Source organism: Crotalus tigris, unplaced genomic scaffold (assembly GCF_016545835.1).
Source record: "Crotalus tigris isolate CLP2741 ecotype Arizona unplaced genomic scaffold, ASM1654583v1 scf7180000019189.1338056, whole genome shotgun sequence".
NCBI classification, from domain to species: Eukaryota; Metazoa; Chordata; class Lepidosauria; order Squamata; family Viperidae; genus Crotalus; species Crotalus tigris.
In genome coordinates this window covers 173,901-191,500 of record NW_024097425.1, presented here as the reverse complement: position 1 = coordinate 191,500, position 17,600 = coordinate 173,901, and the positions used below count along the sequence as shown (strand labels likewise).

The 17,600-nt window shown below is 47.3% G+C and overlaps 1 protein-coding gene across 1 annotated transcript; it reads left to right on the top strand.

The window, feature by feature from the left end:
• The first annotated feature begins 5,910 nt into the window (after window positions 1-5,910).
• LOC120315940 (zinc finger protein 660-like) lies at window positions 5,911-16,773 on the top strand. The gene is made up of 4 exons (XM_039360998.1): window positions 5,911-6,179; window positions 10,494-10,620; window positions 12,495-12,602; window positions 15,000-16,773. Exons 2-4 carry the CDS (start codon window positions 10,530-10,532, stop codon window positions 16,514-16,516), a joined length of 1,716 nt encoding a protein of 571 aa, XP_039216932.1. The 5' UTR covers window positions 5,911-6,179; window positions 10,494-10,529; the 3' UTR covers window positions 16,517-16,773.
• Window positions 16,774-17,600: the final 827 nt, after the last annotated feature.

Below are 17,600 nucleotides of genomic sequence, written 5' to 3'. Positions count from 1 at the left end.
ATTCGGATTGTCCTGAAAATATTTTGCAATTATCTAAATTACATAATTCATTTCCATAACAGAGAAATACATTCTTACATAATATTGTTTACTCATCTTTCCTTAATTTTGTCACTGCAGTGTTGTGGAATGCATATTCAGCTGCTTGCATTCTTACAGTGAAAATGAACAGAGTTTTCTCAGACTTCCTGCAGGTAGACTCTAGAGCAGGGCTAGGCAACCTTGGCTCTTTTATGACTCATGGACTTCATAGCTTAGCTGGCTCAGGAATTCAGGGAGTTGAAGTCCATGAGTCACAAAAGAGCCAAGGTTGCCTACCCCTGCTCTAGAGGAATGTTGCCTTTGAACAAAATCACTCAGAGAATATAGCTGAATTGTTTGGTAATATCCAACATAAAACAGCAAATGGGGTTTTGTGATGAATGTGCGAGGGGATATTTTCACAAGAGGAATTTGGTGTTTTGGTACCATCCCAAGACAAGATGCTACCTGGAAAAAAGAACAATCTCTTCCCTTTCCAGGCATCTCCTTCAACTTTTGTTCACTCAGTCCCAAAGTGGAGGTGAGAAGGACTGCTACTTCAAGGGTGGCTGAGTCACTCTCCTTGTTGCTAAGCTGGGCTCCATCTGCGGCAGGGGTAGGCAAACTTGGCTCTTCTATGACTCGTGGACTTCATAGCTTAGCTGGCTCAGGAATTCTGGGAGTTGAAGTCCACGAGTCATAAAAGAGCCAAGGTTGTCTACCCCTGATCTATGGGAATCTCTCTACAGTTATTCAGCCTGAAGCAGGATATACATCTTATAAATAAATCTACAGGAGAAGGAAGGGTGCAACTGAGGTCATGCCCATCGTGACATCATCACGCTAATGGCACAAGTTTATACCATGCTTCATGTCTGCAATAACATTATGACCCACATGGCATTGTGGTTTCTACCAGCTGCCTTTTCCTCCAGCTATTTTCAGCCTGCTAATGGGAAGTCAGAGTAATCCTGGTCTGGTCTGCCTGCTTCTAGGCATGCCATTCAGATCAAAGGGAAGGGCTCTCCAGCCGAGGCCTCAGTGAGAGTCTGCCCTAACTTGTTCCCAGAGCAACAGTTAGGTCTGGTTCCTAACATTTAAAGAGGAACTGTGAACAGCAGCAGCTAATTGCCTAGCAACCGTCAAGCCTGTATCCAATTTCCTTTCTCCCACTATGCATTTTATTTTTCTTTCCTTCTTTCATATAAGAACAAATCTTATGTGCTTTCTGCAGTTCAACCGGACATCTTGATAGGAGGATTGCCGTTTTCCTTTACCCTCTTCAGATCAATAGTTTGGATTCCCTCCCCCTCCCCCTTCAGAGTCTTGACTCACCCTTTCCATGCTGGCTCAGCTGTTGGAAGGGTTGTTATGTGTTGCACACACTAAGGCAGGCATGTCAAACTCGCGACGTCACGTGACATCGCATGATGTATCCGGACTTTCCCCCCATTGCTGGCAATGGGGTGGGTGCAGTTTTGGCGTGACATGCCTGCACTAAGGGGTGTATGTAGCAGGCCACCTGCAGATAATACGAGCTGTATAGGTAGTCCTTGACTTAGAACAGTTCACTTAGTGACTGTTCAAAGTTACAACAGCACTGAAAAAAGTGACTTACTACCGTTTTTCACACTTAGAATCTTTGCAGTATCCCCATGGTCACGGGGTCAAAATTCAGATGCATGGCAACTGACTCATATTTATGACGGTTGCCGTCTCCTGCAGGGGTGACATGATAGCAGTGTTCCAATCTCTCAGGGGTGCCAGAAAGAAGAGGGAGTCAAGCTATTCTCCAAAGCCCCTGAAGGCAGGACAAGAAACAACGAATGGAAACTAATCAAAGAGAGAAGCAACCTAGAACTAAGGAGAAACTTCCTGACAGTGAGAACAATTAACCAGTGGAACAACCTGCCTCCAGAAGCGGTGAATGCTCCAACACTGGAAGTTTTTAAGAAGAGACTGGACAGCCATTTGTCTGAAATGGTATAGGGTTTCCTGCCTGAGCAGGGGTTGGACTAGATGACCTCCAAGGTCCCTTCCAACTTTATTACTACTACTACTATTACTACTACTACTACCTTTTGCAACCTTCTGATAAGCAAAGTCAATGGGGAAGCCAGGTTCACTTAACCTAGTTACTAACCCAACTGCGGTGATTCCCTTAACAGTTGTGGCAAGAAAGGGGATAAAATGAGGCAAAATTCACTTAACAACCGTCTCACTGAGCAACAGAAATTTTGGGCTCACTTGTGTTCATAAGTCAAGGACTACCTCTATTTGCAAGATATACATACCGGATTTGATTCAGTTCTATTTTCTTGGCTGACGAAATAAGCTGAATCATGAAACACTCGCACTGGCTGGCTTTGTGGCTGCTAAATTGTGGGCTCAAGCTGTCTTGGGAAGCTAGTTATAAATTTACAGGTGACACCTTGTTTGGCAAACCCAGGAGGTCACAAATGCTATGGAATATGTGGATTTAGAGGTCAGAGAGAGCTTCTTCTCCATAATGCCCTCAGTTTCTTTCTTGTCTCTTGCTCTGCAATTAGATACAGTTGCATCCAGGGGAGGGTCAAAACCAGGGGTCTCCAAACTTGCCAACTTTAAGACTTGTGGACTTCAACTCCCAGAATTCCTCAGTCAGCCAGGGCTGGCTGAGGAATTCTGGGAGTTGAAGTCCACAAGTCTTAAAGTTGCCAAGTTTGAAGACCCCTGGTCAAAACAGTCAAAATACAGCTGCCCCATATGTGTATTACAACATATGTTAAAAAGAGGGGGGGGGTTCAATTGTCCTTGACATTTCTACCAACCTCCCCCAGGCAGCCCTGCAGAGTTCTAGAGCAGAGGCATCCATCTTGGCAACTTTAAGACTTGTGGACTTCGACTCCCAGAATTCCTCAGCCAGCATTCTGCTAGGTAAAGTTCACAAGTTTTAAAGTTCCTAAGATTGGACACCCCAACCCCCAGGCCTTGAGCCATTCGGAACTGGGCTGTGGAAGTGATGGGCAAGCACATATGTGCACATCCCCACTTGTGCGAGCAGCGGGCAAGCACGTGCCTGCGTGTGCTGCTGCTCATACAAATGCAGCTGTGTGTGTTTCCCCACTGCTCACGCAGAACCACTCCTTCCCCCAGCCACAAAACCAGAAAGGTTGGGAAACTCTGCCCTAGAGGATCAGGGCAGAGAAGGAACAATAACATCTGTCCTTCATCAAGGCCCCCTGAAGAAGCCTTTTCTGATGTCCTCCAAGATCTTTTCTTTCCGTGCTGCTTGCACTTTCTCTGCAGAGAGCTTGGAAACGTGGGCTACTGGCTCTGTAAAAGGCTGGTAAATGATAGAGGCCAATTTTGTGAGCTTATTGATTACCCAGGCTCATCCCTGGAGGTGTGGAGTAGGGGTCTCCAAACTTGGCAAATTTAAGCCTTGTGGACTTCAACTCCCAGAATTCTTCAGCCATCCATACTGGCTGGAGAATTCTGGGAGTTGAAGTCCACAAGGCTTAAAGTTGCCAATTTTGGAGACCTCTGGTCTGGAGCTTCAAGGGGAAGATAAGAAATCTCTCAGTGTTGCTTATGGGGAACTCCTGGATTCAAAAACTCTCTCAAAAATTGTCTCACATGTCAAGGGAAGAATTAGGCATGCTCATTAGACCAGTTGTGAAACATCCTCATGGATAAGACTATCTGCCAATAAGCTGACACTCAAAGCTTTTCTATGTTTTAATTTTTACAATCAGCTTATCTGTGGGTGGCACAATTTTCATGGTATTTTGGTTAAAAATGTGAAGGTCAATTTATCCACAGATAGGCTTATCCATCAGTATTTATAAAGGTATTTTAAAAAAAGTATTACCATATATATTTGTGGAAAAGCCCATCTACAGATAATCTGAATCCAATTTGGGATTTATTTTGGACCGTAGAATTCTCAGCTTGTCCACATTTATACAACGTGTGTGTTTTATAAATTCCTGAAAGTCCTAATCAAGAGGCAAATCTCTAATGACAGAAAATTGGCTGCATGAAGTCTGCACAACTGGAAAGTGCCAAATTAAGCACAACCATTCAAGAGAGAGAAGAACAAGAGCTTTGAAACATCTGGAGTTCCTCCACTGCACTTGCAGACTTATCGGGTATTAAAATGCTTCTCTTATGAGACTCAGCAAAAACTGTCATCCTGGGCCAGCTGATTGTTATTTCCTCTGCTGGAGAGTTGGGATGGTGGTGGAAGAAGAGAATTAGAAAAGAAGTCCAGAGACAATGCTTTACTTTTCCTTAGTTAACACTAGGGATGTCCACAGTGTGTGTGGATCTGTATGCCTGTCAAAAAAGTCAGGACAGCAGCCATGATCATATGATTGAACCTCTGGGCCTTTGTGATGTGTATTGTGCAAGAACTATATGGTTAAAAAAAAACCTATGATTTATGAAATCAGTGTGTGAACCCAGAGAACTATGGCTTATTCAGAAAGTTCCAGTGAAATAAAATTTAGTGTGAAAAGTGAAGGGTTGTAATAATATTTTTTAAAAATGCTCACAAGGTTTATTGGTGGGAGAACTAAGCCAAAAACGTAGATCAACTTTCTCCCAATTGGGTGGTCTCCAAATGGGCTGGATATAGGCCCATGTTGCCTACCTCACATGACCAAATTCACTCATCAACAAACAAATAGCCATGTGATTAGAAAGACCTAGAACTGAATGGTAGAACGTAGGTCTTACAAGGAGAAGATCTTTAGTTAAACCAGTGTTTCTCAACCTTGACAATTTTAAGGCATGTGGACTTCAATTCCCAGAATTCCAATGCTGGCTGTGGAATTCTGGGAGTTGAAGTCCACATGCCTTAAAATTGTCAAGGTTGAGAAACACTGTGTTAAACCTTACCGTAATGTTCTTGATTAATGGGACTCTGAGATAGCTGGGCAGGGAAATACTTTTCCAGGCTTAAGGAAGCCTCAGACCTTGGACAGCTGCTTCTCATCAGGACCAGGGCTAGTATCAAATTCAAAATGACGGCAACCCAGCCTGCCCCCACTGGTGCCAACTTCCAGGTGGGTTACATTACGGTAAAATGGTCCTCATGTCGTTCACCACCCCCATACTGGCAAAAGATGTCAGACACCCAGGAGAAGGTCTGAGGCATCGGCAGAATTCTGATTTGAACCACGCTCATAATTTATGGAGTGATTACAGTTCTGCTCTGAGTTTGGTTGAAAGGGAAACCATGATGGGCACTGGAAGGGAAGGCAGCTTGTTTCCCCTTCATTTTCTCATATTCCAAACTGGTGGAGCCGTAGCGAGTCCAGCATCTTTCTCCTCATCCCTCTGTCTATCTCAGTCAGGTCGGTTGCCTTACCCCTTTTCTCTCGGCTGAGGCACGGCTGGACTTTTACACACCAGGCACCGCAAGGTTGGGTCTTTTGCCGCCGAACCCCCGCTCACCCTAGGGAAGGGAAGCCTAAACCCCCAGGGCTGGCCAGCCCCCAGGACCGGCCGGACTCCCGCGCTTGTCCCCCGCGCAGCTCCACCACTTCTGCCGAGCGCTTTCTCCTCCGCTTGGCCCTCCTTCGCCCCTCGAGCACCTGGGGCTGCCGGGGGGGGGGGTGGGAAGCCCCTGTAAAACAAGGGTTTCCCCCCCAGGCGCTCAATGCATTGTTAGTGGCGACTCTCAGCCAACTCCCCCTCCACCCAACCCCCCCCCCACACACACGCGGGCACACACACACACACACACACACACACACACTCACGCACCTACGATTTCAAGAGGTTTCAGACCGGCTTGCTATTGCAAGGACACAGGAAGGGGCTGGAGCAAGCCGATGGTGGTGCTTGGCTTTGATGCTGAGGGGAGAGGAGGGGGAGGCAGGAAGGCGGGGAGGCGGAGGACCATAAAGAAAAGCGAGCGAAGAGCCGGACTCGCGCTGGTGGGACTGGTGGGACGGGGCTGCCTCCTCCCCGCCCACCGACCCGGGCTGCCTCTCTCTCGCAGACGGCAAGCGGGGGGCCCCCCGGTCGCCCTCCGCATCACCAGAGGCCGGGAGCCGCGCCAAGACCGCGGACCGGGAGGCGAGAGACTTCCTCATTGTTTGAACGGCTGGGGTCGAGATCCTCGAGGGACCTGCAGCCCGCCGGGGTCCCCGAGCCGAAGAGGGCAGGTAGGGGAACGCCTGGAGGAGGAGGAGGGGGGAGAGAGGCGAGGGAAACGACCCTCTCCCCAAGGAGCAACCTTCGCTCTTCGCCCTCTCCCCGCCCCCTTCCACAATTCTTCTCCCCCCCCCCTCCACCGGAATGGGCGCGGGGTGGGGGGCAGGAAGGGGGCTGCCGATCAGCGCTTCAAAGAAAGGGGCGGTGGGAACAGCCAGGATCGGGACGGGAAGACCCCGGGCAAACTCCAGGAGGAGCCCCCTTCGCGTCCCTTCTTCCCGAACCGAACAATGGTCCAGGGGAATTCGATCCCATGAAAAAGTTTCTCCTTGGAGAGCTGGGAAACCAGATGTCTAGAAGCCCTTCCGCTCACGGGGCCAAGGTTCCTTTGTGCAATTCCCAGCAATTCTGCCCCACGCATGCCTCATACCTGGATCTGTAAAGGTGCTTGGAAAAATGCAGCTTTTGCCAAAAACACCCCAAGGATGCAGAACAAGCCTTAGGTCTTATTGTTCTGAGATGTCGACTATTGCATTAAAGAAGGAGAAAAAAGGTCGGTTGAAGGGATCTTGGTAGTTACGGAAGTTTCTCTGGGTAGCTTTGGATCCCAATCTCTCTGCCTCAGCTTCTCTCCTTTACGAAATGGGAATAAGATGTGATCCATCTCACCATCCTTTTTGAGATGGGAAGGACACAGGGATGACTTAAGAACTAAACTGATTGAGGATTTAGCCCAGTTTTTAACAGAGGTAGGTAATTAATAAGGGTATTCCCCCTTATTAATGAAGCTCAGTACAGTGAGGTGATTAAAAAAAAAATCTGCATATACTCTCTCTTGGATCAAGAGACTTTTACCTTTTTTTTTTTTTCATACCCACAATAGCTAAAATTGCTTTGTGGGTTCCTCTGACTTTTTTTCTTTTAACATGCAGATCTGATTCACATACTAGGATTAATCAAATGTGATTTGTTTGGTTTTGGCGTAGGATGTTGGTTTTTTTAAAAATAAATATTGATCAAATAAATCATGATTTAGAATACTTGGAAGCCAGCCACCTATTTCTGGAGGAAGCAATTCTTAAAGTGGGCTGATATTTCCTTTTCTTTCAGGCAAATGTGTTCATTAAAAAAATGCCATAATTGTCAGTGATTGCTTGCTTGGCATTTTGAAAATTATTTAGAGCCAAATGCCTTTTAGAAAATATGGTAATCTTGGATTAGGCCTTTGGAAATAAGGGATTCAATATATAGGGTTGATGTAGGTACTTATACAAATGCATACACAAACAAACCACGATTCAATTGTTTGATGCTCTGCTTTTTAAATTCCATTGTATGAGAATCAATAGAGGGAGGAAGAGATTTGGGCATTAGTTAGTCATCTCTTAATCCCTTGTATCAGGGGAAGAATAGAAAGTCTTGAACGGGATGTGCCAACCTGCTTTGTACGAATCCTGGTAATCTCCATCATTATTGAAGACAGTCCAGTATAAAACCTTGATAGACTTCTTGCTATGATATTCATTACCTAGGCCAGGGCTTTTCAACTTTTTCACCCATTGTACCACTTTTACGAGTACCACCAGCCACCTAACAAGGTGTCAAAAACTTGATATCAAAAAAAGTGACTACAGGTAGTCCTCGACTTACAACAGTTCGCTTAGTGACTGTTTGAAGTTACAATGGCACTGAAAAAGTGCCCCCAAGCCTCCTGTCCGAAGTTTTCATTGTTCTGAGCATTTCTGTTGAGGATTGGTAGCGGGGGTGGGGTGGGGGTCTTTGGTCTTTATTCCCCCTGTCTGCTGGGTGGTTGCAGCAGGTTTTGGTCACTTCACATGACCCTGGGACACTGTGACCATCATAAATATTAATCAGTTGCCAAGCATCTGAATGTAAATCACAAGACTCTGGAGATGCTGCAATATTCCAGCTGATCGGCGCTTCTTCTGGGTTCAGCAGAAGCGCCAAGATCAGCGCCGAGCGCCAGCTGGAGCCTGGCACTAATCCTGGCATTTTTACTGAGCCCTGACAGTCCCGAAGAAGCGCTGATCCTGGCACTTCCGCTGAGCCCTGACAGCCCTGCAGCTCCAGCCATCTCTCACTCAGGCTTGTGCGGTGCTGCTATGGGTTCAGTTCATTCCCCTCCCCGCTACCACTTTTCTAGGATGGTCGTGTACCACCTGCCAAGTGCCAATGTACCACAGGTGGTACCCGTACCACTGGTTGAAAAGCCCTGACCTAGGCCAACCTTGGCTCTTTTATGACTCGTGGACTTCAACTATGCTATGCTGGCTCAGGAATTCTGGGAGTTGAAGTCCACGAGTCATAAAAGAGCCAAGGTTGCCTACCCCTGATTCCTAGGCATTTCTTTATATGCTGTTTTATGGCTTAGTAAACTGCTTTCTTCAAATCAGGATAATCCTTAATTAAAAGAGCAGTAGCCAGGTTTTCAGATCTAGGAAAGATGTAGACAGGCGTGTTCATAAACATATAGACATCTTGATTTCTCATGGGCCAATTTTCCCAAAGGCTGATCAGAAGGAATGAAATCGCTGTGCGTGTTGTCAGATGAGGTGATAAGGAGTTTTCATCTGCCATGATTTAAGTGCAGTTGTCATCACTTGAGGGCTGACATTCATAGCTTAAGGACTGATTAAGGAAGCTTGCTGCTTCCTTTGATGTGTTGGCCTGCTATTCCTCTCCTTCAGGCTGGCTGGGAATTAAAGGAGTTCTTGTCCAAGACATCTGGAAAGTGCTAGATTGGAAGAGCTGCTGCAAGTCTCAGAAGACTTCTCTATTGCAGGCCAATTCCTCAGAGTGGAATGTGACCCCATTGGAAGCTTGATCCTGAGCTAGAATAGAACCAGATCTATCACTAAAAAATAGCAACTTCCTCTTGCAGGGACTTGAGTATATTTTAGCCCTTCCAGAACTTTACAGCTTTTAGGAACCAGGTCAGGATTTCCATAGCATCCTCAGTTCAGTCTGGGGTGGCAATGTAAAAGGGACTGGCATTAACTAGACCAGGGGTAGGGAACCTTGGCTCTTTTATGACTCGTGGACTTCAACTCCCAGAATTCCTGAGCCAGCCATCCTGGGGGGAAAAGGAGAGGTTTCCATGCTGAGCCATGCTGGCTCAGGAATTCTGGGAGTTGAAGTCCACGAGTCATAAAAGAGCCAAGATTGCTTACCCCTGCGCTAGACAACCCTTATCCATTGGGCTCATTGTTTCAGGTTTGTCCTTACCAGATTCCTCAATGCTGTCAACAACGGCAGAACTTCTAAAGAACTTGAAAATTCCTTAAAAACTGTGAAGATACAGAAATATCTGTCTTGACAGCAGCCCATGTTGAACTATATAGCACAGTCAAACACCAGGAAAATGTTTTACGGCATTTCCTGTGATGTCATGAAATGCTTCATGATGATTTTTATATCATAAAATGTTTTGTAAAATTGGCCAGATTTCAATTCCAGGTCCTGGATTTTGAATACATTCTGTAAGTTGTATTTGAGCTACCTTGGTTGAAAAAGTGTTGCCCTGGGATGTATTGTTGCACCTAGTTAAAGGTTACAGACGTGAAAATTTTAGTAGTATGTCCTGTGGGTTTACTGATGGCTATCACTGATGATGTTACCTGGCTGGGTAATGAGATGTCTGCAAGAAAACAACCAAGCTCGGAGAGCACCAAAGATTCCATGTGTTGACACTTCACCCTGAATCTTGCATCTCTCCCAGGCACTGAAATCAGGGCGAAAGTCCAATTCGTAGGAGACAGGACAACCTCAAAGGCATTGTCAGATTCACCTCCTTAGACCCTGCCCAAGTGGAGTTCCAGATATGTGTGAATGCAAACAAGATAACCTGCAAAAATATTTCATAGCAGTCTCTCTTGCTGGGTAAAATGCAATATCTAGTTCAGTGTTTCTCAACCTTGACAATTTTAAGGCATGTGGACTTCAACTCCCAGAATTCCACAGCCAGCAATTGTCAAGGTTGAGAAACACTGATCTAGTTCAACATTAGTGGTGATTATGAACAGGGGATGGCTTCTATTTTCAGCATATTCAGAATTAAAGGTAGAAGGTCTAGCATTATCTTACCTCCATAAATAATTCCAAAAGAACCCAGTGAGTTGGGCACCAAACTGATAATCCAGATGGAAATGTAAAGTTAGAAATTTTATTTTAAAAAGGCAGTGTGTCCTGACTTCCAACTGAGTGCTATTGCTGTTGGTAGCCATTGCATTGCCTTGATTATTAGCCATTGCCACGATAAGGGATCGTATGTGTCAATGGTGTGAATAACATTCTTCTTGTTTTAGGAGCCGGTTAATTGTCTGGAGGTGACTTGGGACTGAATGATGGAGAATCAGTGGCTAGTTGTAGATCCTAAGCAGAAGCCTTACAAAGAAACTCACCAGGAGACCTGTGAAACCTTAGTGGCACTGAGTAAATATAATTTTATTTACTTACTGTATGTGTAACCTGATTTTCCTTCAAGAGCAGCACCCATGGTTATCTTTGTGGCAGAAAGAGTGGCAAAGTGACAATTTGTTGTTGTTAGTTGTGAAGTCGTGTCTGACTCATCACGACCCCATGGACAACGTTCCTCCAGGCCTTCCTGTCCTCTACCATCTTCTGGAGTCCATTTAAGCTCACGCCTACTGCTTCAGGGACTCCATCCAGCCACCTCATTCTCTGTCGTCCCATTCTTCTATTGCCCTCAATCTTTCCCAGCATTAGGCTCTTCTCCAGTGAATCCTTCCTTCTCATTAGGTGGCCAAAGTGACAATACTTCAGTTTTATTGCATTCACAGATAGCTGTTCCACAGCTTTGTTTCAGGTGACATGTGCCTTCTTGGGTAAGGGGTGGAGGTGGAATCAGAGATCCCTGTATAGGGCTTTACAAAATAATTTGCTCAGCATCTGTCAACCGAAAACTCTCGAGTTTATTCTCATTTGAATGCTGGTTTTGTTGCAGATCCTGGGGGGATGTCTGGAACAGCACCTTACCCTGTTAACTGAACTTGTTGGCCTGAGAAAGTGGGCAGGGTCCTTATAACTGTGATCAAAGCCACTTCTCTTTTAACTAAAGGTGGCTGGGGAGCGTGTGGGGGTTCTAGCAGTGGTGAATTCTTCTTTGGGTGAGCAGTTTTTTCCTCCTCAAGAAATCATTGATGGATCCCACCATACAGATAGTCCTCAACTTATGACCACAATTGAGCCCAAAATTTCTGTTCCTAAGTGAGACATCTGTTAACTACTCCCACCCTGCCGGCCTTTAAGAAAGCCGTTAAAACTCTCCTGTTCCGGCAGGCCTGAGGCTGATGTCCCCGGGGGGCCGGGATATGATCGGACTCGCGGTATGACTGGATTATTTTATTCTTTTATGACTGTTTTTAACCTTGTACGCCGCCCTGAGTCCTTTGGGATTGGGCGGCATATAAATATTTGTAAATAAATAAATAAATAAATAAATGAGTTTTGCCCCATTTTACGATCTTTCTTGCCACAGTTCTTAAGTGAATCACTGCAATTGATAAGTTAGTAACCCAGCAGTTAAGTGAATCTGGCTTCCCCATTGATTTTGCTTGACAGAAGGTCGCAAAAGCGGATCCTGTGACCTTGGGACACAGCAATGGTCATAAGTATGAACCAGTTGCCAAGCATCTGAATTTTGATCACATGATCATGGGGCTTCTATGAAAGTCAAAATGGTCATAAATCACTTTTTCAAGTGCCATTGTAATTTTGAACGGTCTCTAAATGAACTATTGTAAGTTGAGGAATACCTGTACTGGACAAAAATTGCACTGGAAAAAGTGACTTATGACCATTTTGACCTTTGTAGAAGCCCTATTTAACTTCCCCCTTTTGGGGGGAAGGTGGTGGAGAAAGAAGGCTGTTTAGCAGCTGCAGAGGACCCTGGATGAAGCAGATTATTTGGACCACTTTCAGTCAGGATTAAGGCCAGACTAATGGATGGAAATGGAACTGGTCATACTTTTAGATGATCTTTGGCAGGAATGGGTTGTGGCTTGCATGTTTGAAAGGCACCAGGATGCAGAAGGCTTTGAGAGACTATTTCTGGGATTACACATATTAAGCCATCTTGTAATTAGTAGGTTTATGGATAAGCATGTTGTATAAACTGGGCCCATCATTATGTCAGAGGAGTGATGCATTTTCTCTGGATGAACAAGGAAGTGGTTCCTGGACTGAGGTAGAAACTGCAGCTAAAGAGGAGAACAAATCAAAAAGAAGGACGGAATCGAGCCAACCAGCAAAGTTAATTAGTGTATTTTGCTTTTTTCCTCTTCAAGCAGGATCTTCAAGTTCCAAACCCAGTGAGATTTTCTTGGTGAAAGAAGAAAAGGAATCCAGCATCCTGGAGCCTGGTAATAGGGAGAACCCAAGAAGAGCCAATTTAGGTGAGGAGGGGAGGCACACAGGTAGCTGATCTCAGCTTTTCTCTTCAGAATATTTTCCTTCACATTTTAGCGGGGTAGTGGGAACATGAACCTTACCTCCCTTTTTTGCTCCAATCTGACATGGGTCAAGTCAGTAGCCTTGAACAAGGTTTAGGCAAGAGTACGAAGTAGAATTTGTCTACTCTCTGGCCCTCAAAAGGCTAGAAAGAGAGTTGGAAAATGTTGCTACGTGGTAAAACGATCAAACCTGGGTTGCAAAAACCAAAAGAGGGAGGGGGACTGAGTGTGTGTGTGTGTGTCTGTGTGAGAGAGATGCAAAATATTTTTCAAAGCTTTCCAACACAATACACGTACAAAAGTTCTCTCACACAAGTAAACACATACATATATTTCTGAAAAATGGTCATGAAATTAACACTTGCTTATTGGTTTTATTTACATCCCATCTTTCCTACAGGAAGGCAGTGTACGTAATGCTGCCTCCTGTTCCTTTCCCCTATAATAATAATTTTATGACAAGCACAGGGTCACCAGGAACTTCTGTGGCTGAAGGTTGGCCTAGAATCCACGTTTCTCCACTTGTAATCCTACTCTTTCCCACCGAACCACACAAGAATCTTGAAGAACTGGAGATTCAGACATTTAGTGGAGATGTATTTGATCTGAGAGATAAGCCTTGAAACATGGCAGTAATCATGGGGTGTTTTGTTTTTTTTAAATAGAAAAGAGGTAGATGAATTTAGGGGGGAAATATGCAGCTTCTGACAGTTAACTACAGTAGAAAATAACAGACTGTTGAATGCGTTTTACATTGCAATTTTATTTAAGTTCATTCTGCATTTCTCCTAGCTAAAATTTATATTAGGATGTCACTTGACTGGAGCTGACCACAATAGGAGGCAGAAAGTTGGACAGGGAAGACTGGATGATCAGTGGAGCTTCTGTTACAATCAATATAAACTTGATCACCTAGCACAGTGATGGCGAACCTTTTAGAGACTGAGTGCCCAAACCGCAACCCAAAACCCACTTACTTATTGCAAAGTGCCAGGGCCGCATCAGCATTGTGGTGCCCTAAGGGGGGGCATGGGGGCATGGCCCATTGGGTGGGCATGGCTGCAGTTGTCACGGCAGACTGGGTGGGCGTGGCTGGGGTGGGCATGGCCACCTCGATGTTGCTCATGGAGGGGATGTCTGCGGGGGCTGGACAGGGTTGGGGGAGATCCAGGGGGTCTCTGGCGGGTGGGGCGATGGGCAGGAGGCCCAGCATAGATGAGGGGAGGCACACAATCCTAGCTGGGACTGGGGGGCCATGGCGCCGATGGGGATCCAGCTTTCCCTGCTCGGGGTGGCCTTTGGCTTGCTGGGTGTGGGCGTGCTCTACCACTTCTACTCGATCTTGCTAGCTGGCCGCTTCACCTCCTTTGTGCCTGGTGGGGCTGCCTAATGGAGCTGCACAAGCTGCTGGCAGTGGTGGCGTGGGTGCCCACAAAGAGGGCTCTGAGTGCCATCTCTGGCACGCGTGCCATAGGTTCGCCACCACTGACCTAGCAGATTACACTTGCTCTGCCCATTCCGGCAGTATTTCATTGGCATTCATGAGGATGTGATGAAGATGAAGAATAAGAAGGTTCCTTTAGTTACTGCCTTCTGTTAGATGAAGGAGATGTCTTGTTTGCTGTGGTCTGTTTATAGGACAAGAACGGGGAATTGAGAAGTAATGAGGCATTCATTTCTTTGTTGCTGATTCCTTTATCCTTTTGTAACCACAAAATCTAGAGAGGGGGACAAAAAAAATGGTCAAATGCTTGCTAGCAGAGAATACAGTTTGGAATAGGCCACCATGGTTTAGTGTCCTTAGCAACTGAAAACTTTGATTTGAACAAACCTAAGAGAATAGGTCCTATACTCCAGGTTTTGGCCATCTCTTCGAGATACAGGTAATCGTCGACTTATGACCAGTTGCTTAGCAACTGTTCAAAGTTACGACAGATTCCCCCCAAAAGCTACTTACAACATGGTTTTGAAGTCCGATGTTCAGCCTCCCTCTGCAGTCAGGTGACCCCATTTTGTGCACTCAGCAACTGGCCCACATTTACTGCAATGAGCTGTGCCCTGTGGTCACATGATTGCAATTTGTGTGTTTTTGCCAGAATTTATTTCGTTTCTGGCAAAACCCTGAATAATGGGGTAGCTTAACAACCATGATATTCACTTAACAACCACCACAAAAAAAGGTCATGAAATTGGGTCTGGTCACATGGTGACCCACTTTACAGCCATTAGGAGTTATGTCTGCAATTGCCGGGCTCAATTACAGTAGTAACTTGAAGACTATCTATGTGGACTATTGGAATATCGGAAAGATTATGGTCCTTTGTGTTTACTTCCTACCAGGTGAGGGGATGGGCAGTGAAGAAGAGGAAGAGAGCGAAGAGGAAGAAATCTCACAGCAACACCAATCTGAGCTGCTCAAGCTGGACGCTAGAGTGGTTTCCAGGAACTGCAAGAGCCTGCGCTGGAGGGTGGTGCAGCCATCCAGCAGCAGCAAGGTCCTAGCAGGGGAGGGACCACCCATCCTGGTTCTGCAAAAAGGCTACGAATGCGAGGACTGCGGGAAGGTCTTCAGTTGCAGCTCGCACTACAGCAAGCATCGGCGAACGCACACGGGCGAGCGCCCCTTCCATTGCGAAGACTGCGGCAAAAGCTTCAATGTCAGTTCTAACTTATATAGGCATCAGCGGGCACATGCCAGTGCCAACACCTCCCCAGGAACTCCCTCTCCAGCCCTCCTGCCCACCCGGGGCTTGCCCTACCAGTGTGCCGAGTGCGGTCGGTGTTTCCGCCGCAATACAGAGCTGGTGACTCACCAAAGGCTCCATACTGGCCGGCTGCCCTTCCAGTGTGGTGACTGCGGCAAGAGCTTTTCCTGGAGTTCGCATTTTGCCCGGCACCTGCGCATCCACACTGGGGAGAAGCCCTATCCTTGCAATGAGTGTGGCAAGCGCTTCAGCCGCAGTTCCCATCTCTACCGCCACCAGCGCACTCATGGCACCAATGCGGCAGCCAACGTTACCCGTGCCTACATCTGTACCTACTGTGGGCGCAGCTTCAGCACCACGCTGCACTTTGACCAGCACCAGCGTACTCATCGTGGCCGCAAGCCCTACAAGTGCACCCTTTGCGGTAAAGCCTTTGCCGATGGCTTGGCATTGGTGAAGCACCAGCGTTTGCACTTGGTTGGGGGGGACCAGAGCCACCAGTGCTCAGAATGTGGGCAGAGTTTTGGGGGGCGGTCCCAGCTGGCCCGCCACCGCCGTCTCCACGGCACTGCTGATAAGCCGTTTGGTTGTGGGGAGTGCGGGCAAAGCTTCAGTGCTCGCACTCAGCTGGCTCAGCACCGGCGGCTTCACATCTCCACCGATAAGCCGTACCACTGTGGGGAGTGTGGGCTCAGCTTTACGTGGAGCTCCCACTGGGAGCGACATCGACGCATTCACACAGGCGAGAGGCCCTACTCCTGTGGGGACTGTGGCAAGTGCTTTGGGCGCACCTCCCACCTGTATCGACACCAACGCACCCATGCTGGGGGGCAGCCCCACATCTGCCCTGACTGCGGCAAGAGCTTCAACAGCACCTTGCATTTCCAGCGACACCAACATGCCCACCGCCACAACCCAGATGGTTCTCAACTCTCTGCCCACAGGTGTGGAAATTGTGATGAGCTGTGTGCTGATGCCTCTGCTTTGCTCAAACACCAGTGCATGCACGTGGAGGAGAGGCTGTATCCCTGCCCCCAGTGCAAACAGCACTTCTGCGGGACCTCACACCTTTACCGGCACCTCAGAAGTCATGCTCAGCAGACAGTACTGGGGTTGGCTTCCCCACAATATGAAGAGGTTGAACCGTGCTAAGGAGAGGAGGGGGCTAGAGAGGTGTCCATGACTGGCTAGTGCCGAGGTTGTTCTCCAGGCTAGACTTCCCCAATCCCAAGTCCAATGTAAATGATCTATTCAGATGAGTCTTTGGGCTTGATGTTCTACATTTGTTTCTGAGACAAGAAGGAAGAAGAATTAGATCCTCTAGAACAGTGGTGGCGAACCTATGGCACGCGTGCCAGAGGCGGCACCCAGAACCCTCTCTGTGGGCACACATGCCATGCCCCGGAGATTGCAACCATCCCTCTTCAACCAGCTGCCCACTAACTCACCGAGGTCCCACATGGCCAGATGCATCCCAGCACCCATGCGCTCACTGGCCTCTGTGTGCAGGGGCTGATGGTGTCAGGCAGCAGGCCCCCTGGCCCCTGCCTCGCCTTGCCCTGTGACAATGGCACTGCCACCCTGCCTCGCCTTGCCTCGCCTCATCCTGCAGGACAAGCCTCCTGCCCACCGCTCCACCTGCCAGAGACCCCCTAGATCTCCCCCAACCCTGCCCGGCCCCAACAGGCATCCCTCCCCATGAGCAACATCAAGGTGATCACACCCACCTTGGCCACACCCACCCAGTCTGCCATGACCACCACAGCCACCCCCACCTGGCACCCGGAGATAAATAAGTAGGTTTTGGGTTGCAGTTTGGGCACTCGGTCTCTGAAAGGTTCGCCATCACTGCTCTAGAACCCAGGCAGAATTAATACCAAGGTGGAAACAGTTTCGGGTTTTTTATCAAAACATTATTGACAAAACCACTTGCCTTGCTAGCAGGAACCAGTACAAACGACCGTTTGCCCTGCTCTGTGCCTGCTCTCCTTCATGTCCAAATGGCAGCCATAATCCTCTGAGAGAAGGGTGGGCCCTCCATGGAGGGCTGTATCTGGGGACCCTGCATTCCTTTGCAAGGACACTTTGCTACCCAAAGCCGTGGATCCTTGCAAACAATTTTCAGCACACACCTGTGGCAGGTGAAGGAATCTGTTCTGTAGTCAGAAAGAAACTAAGGTCATTATCTATCAAGACCAGATTTGGGGTTTGGGATGACACAATGGGGAAATCCTGC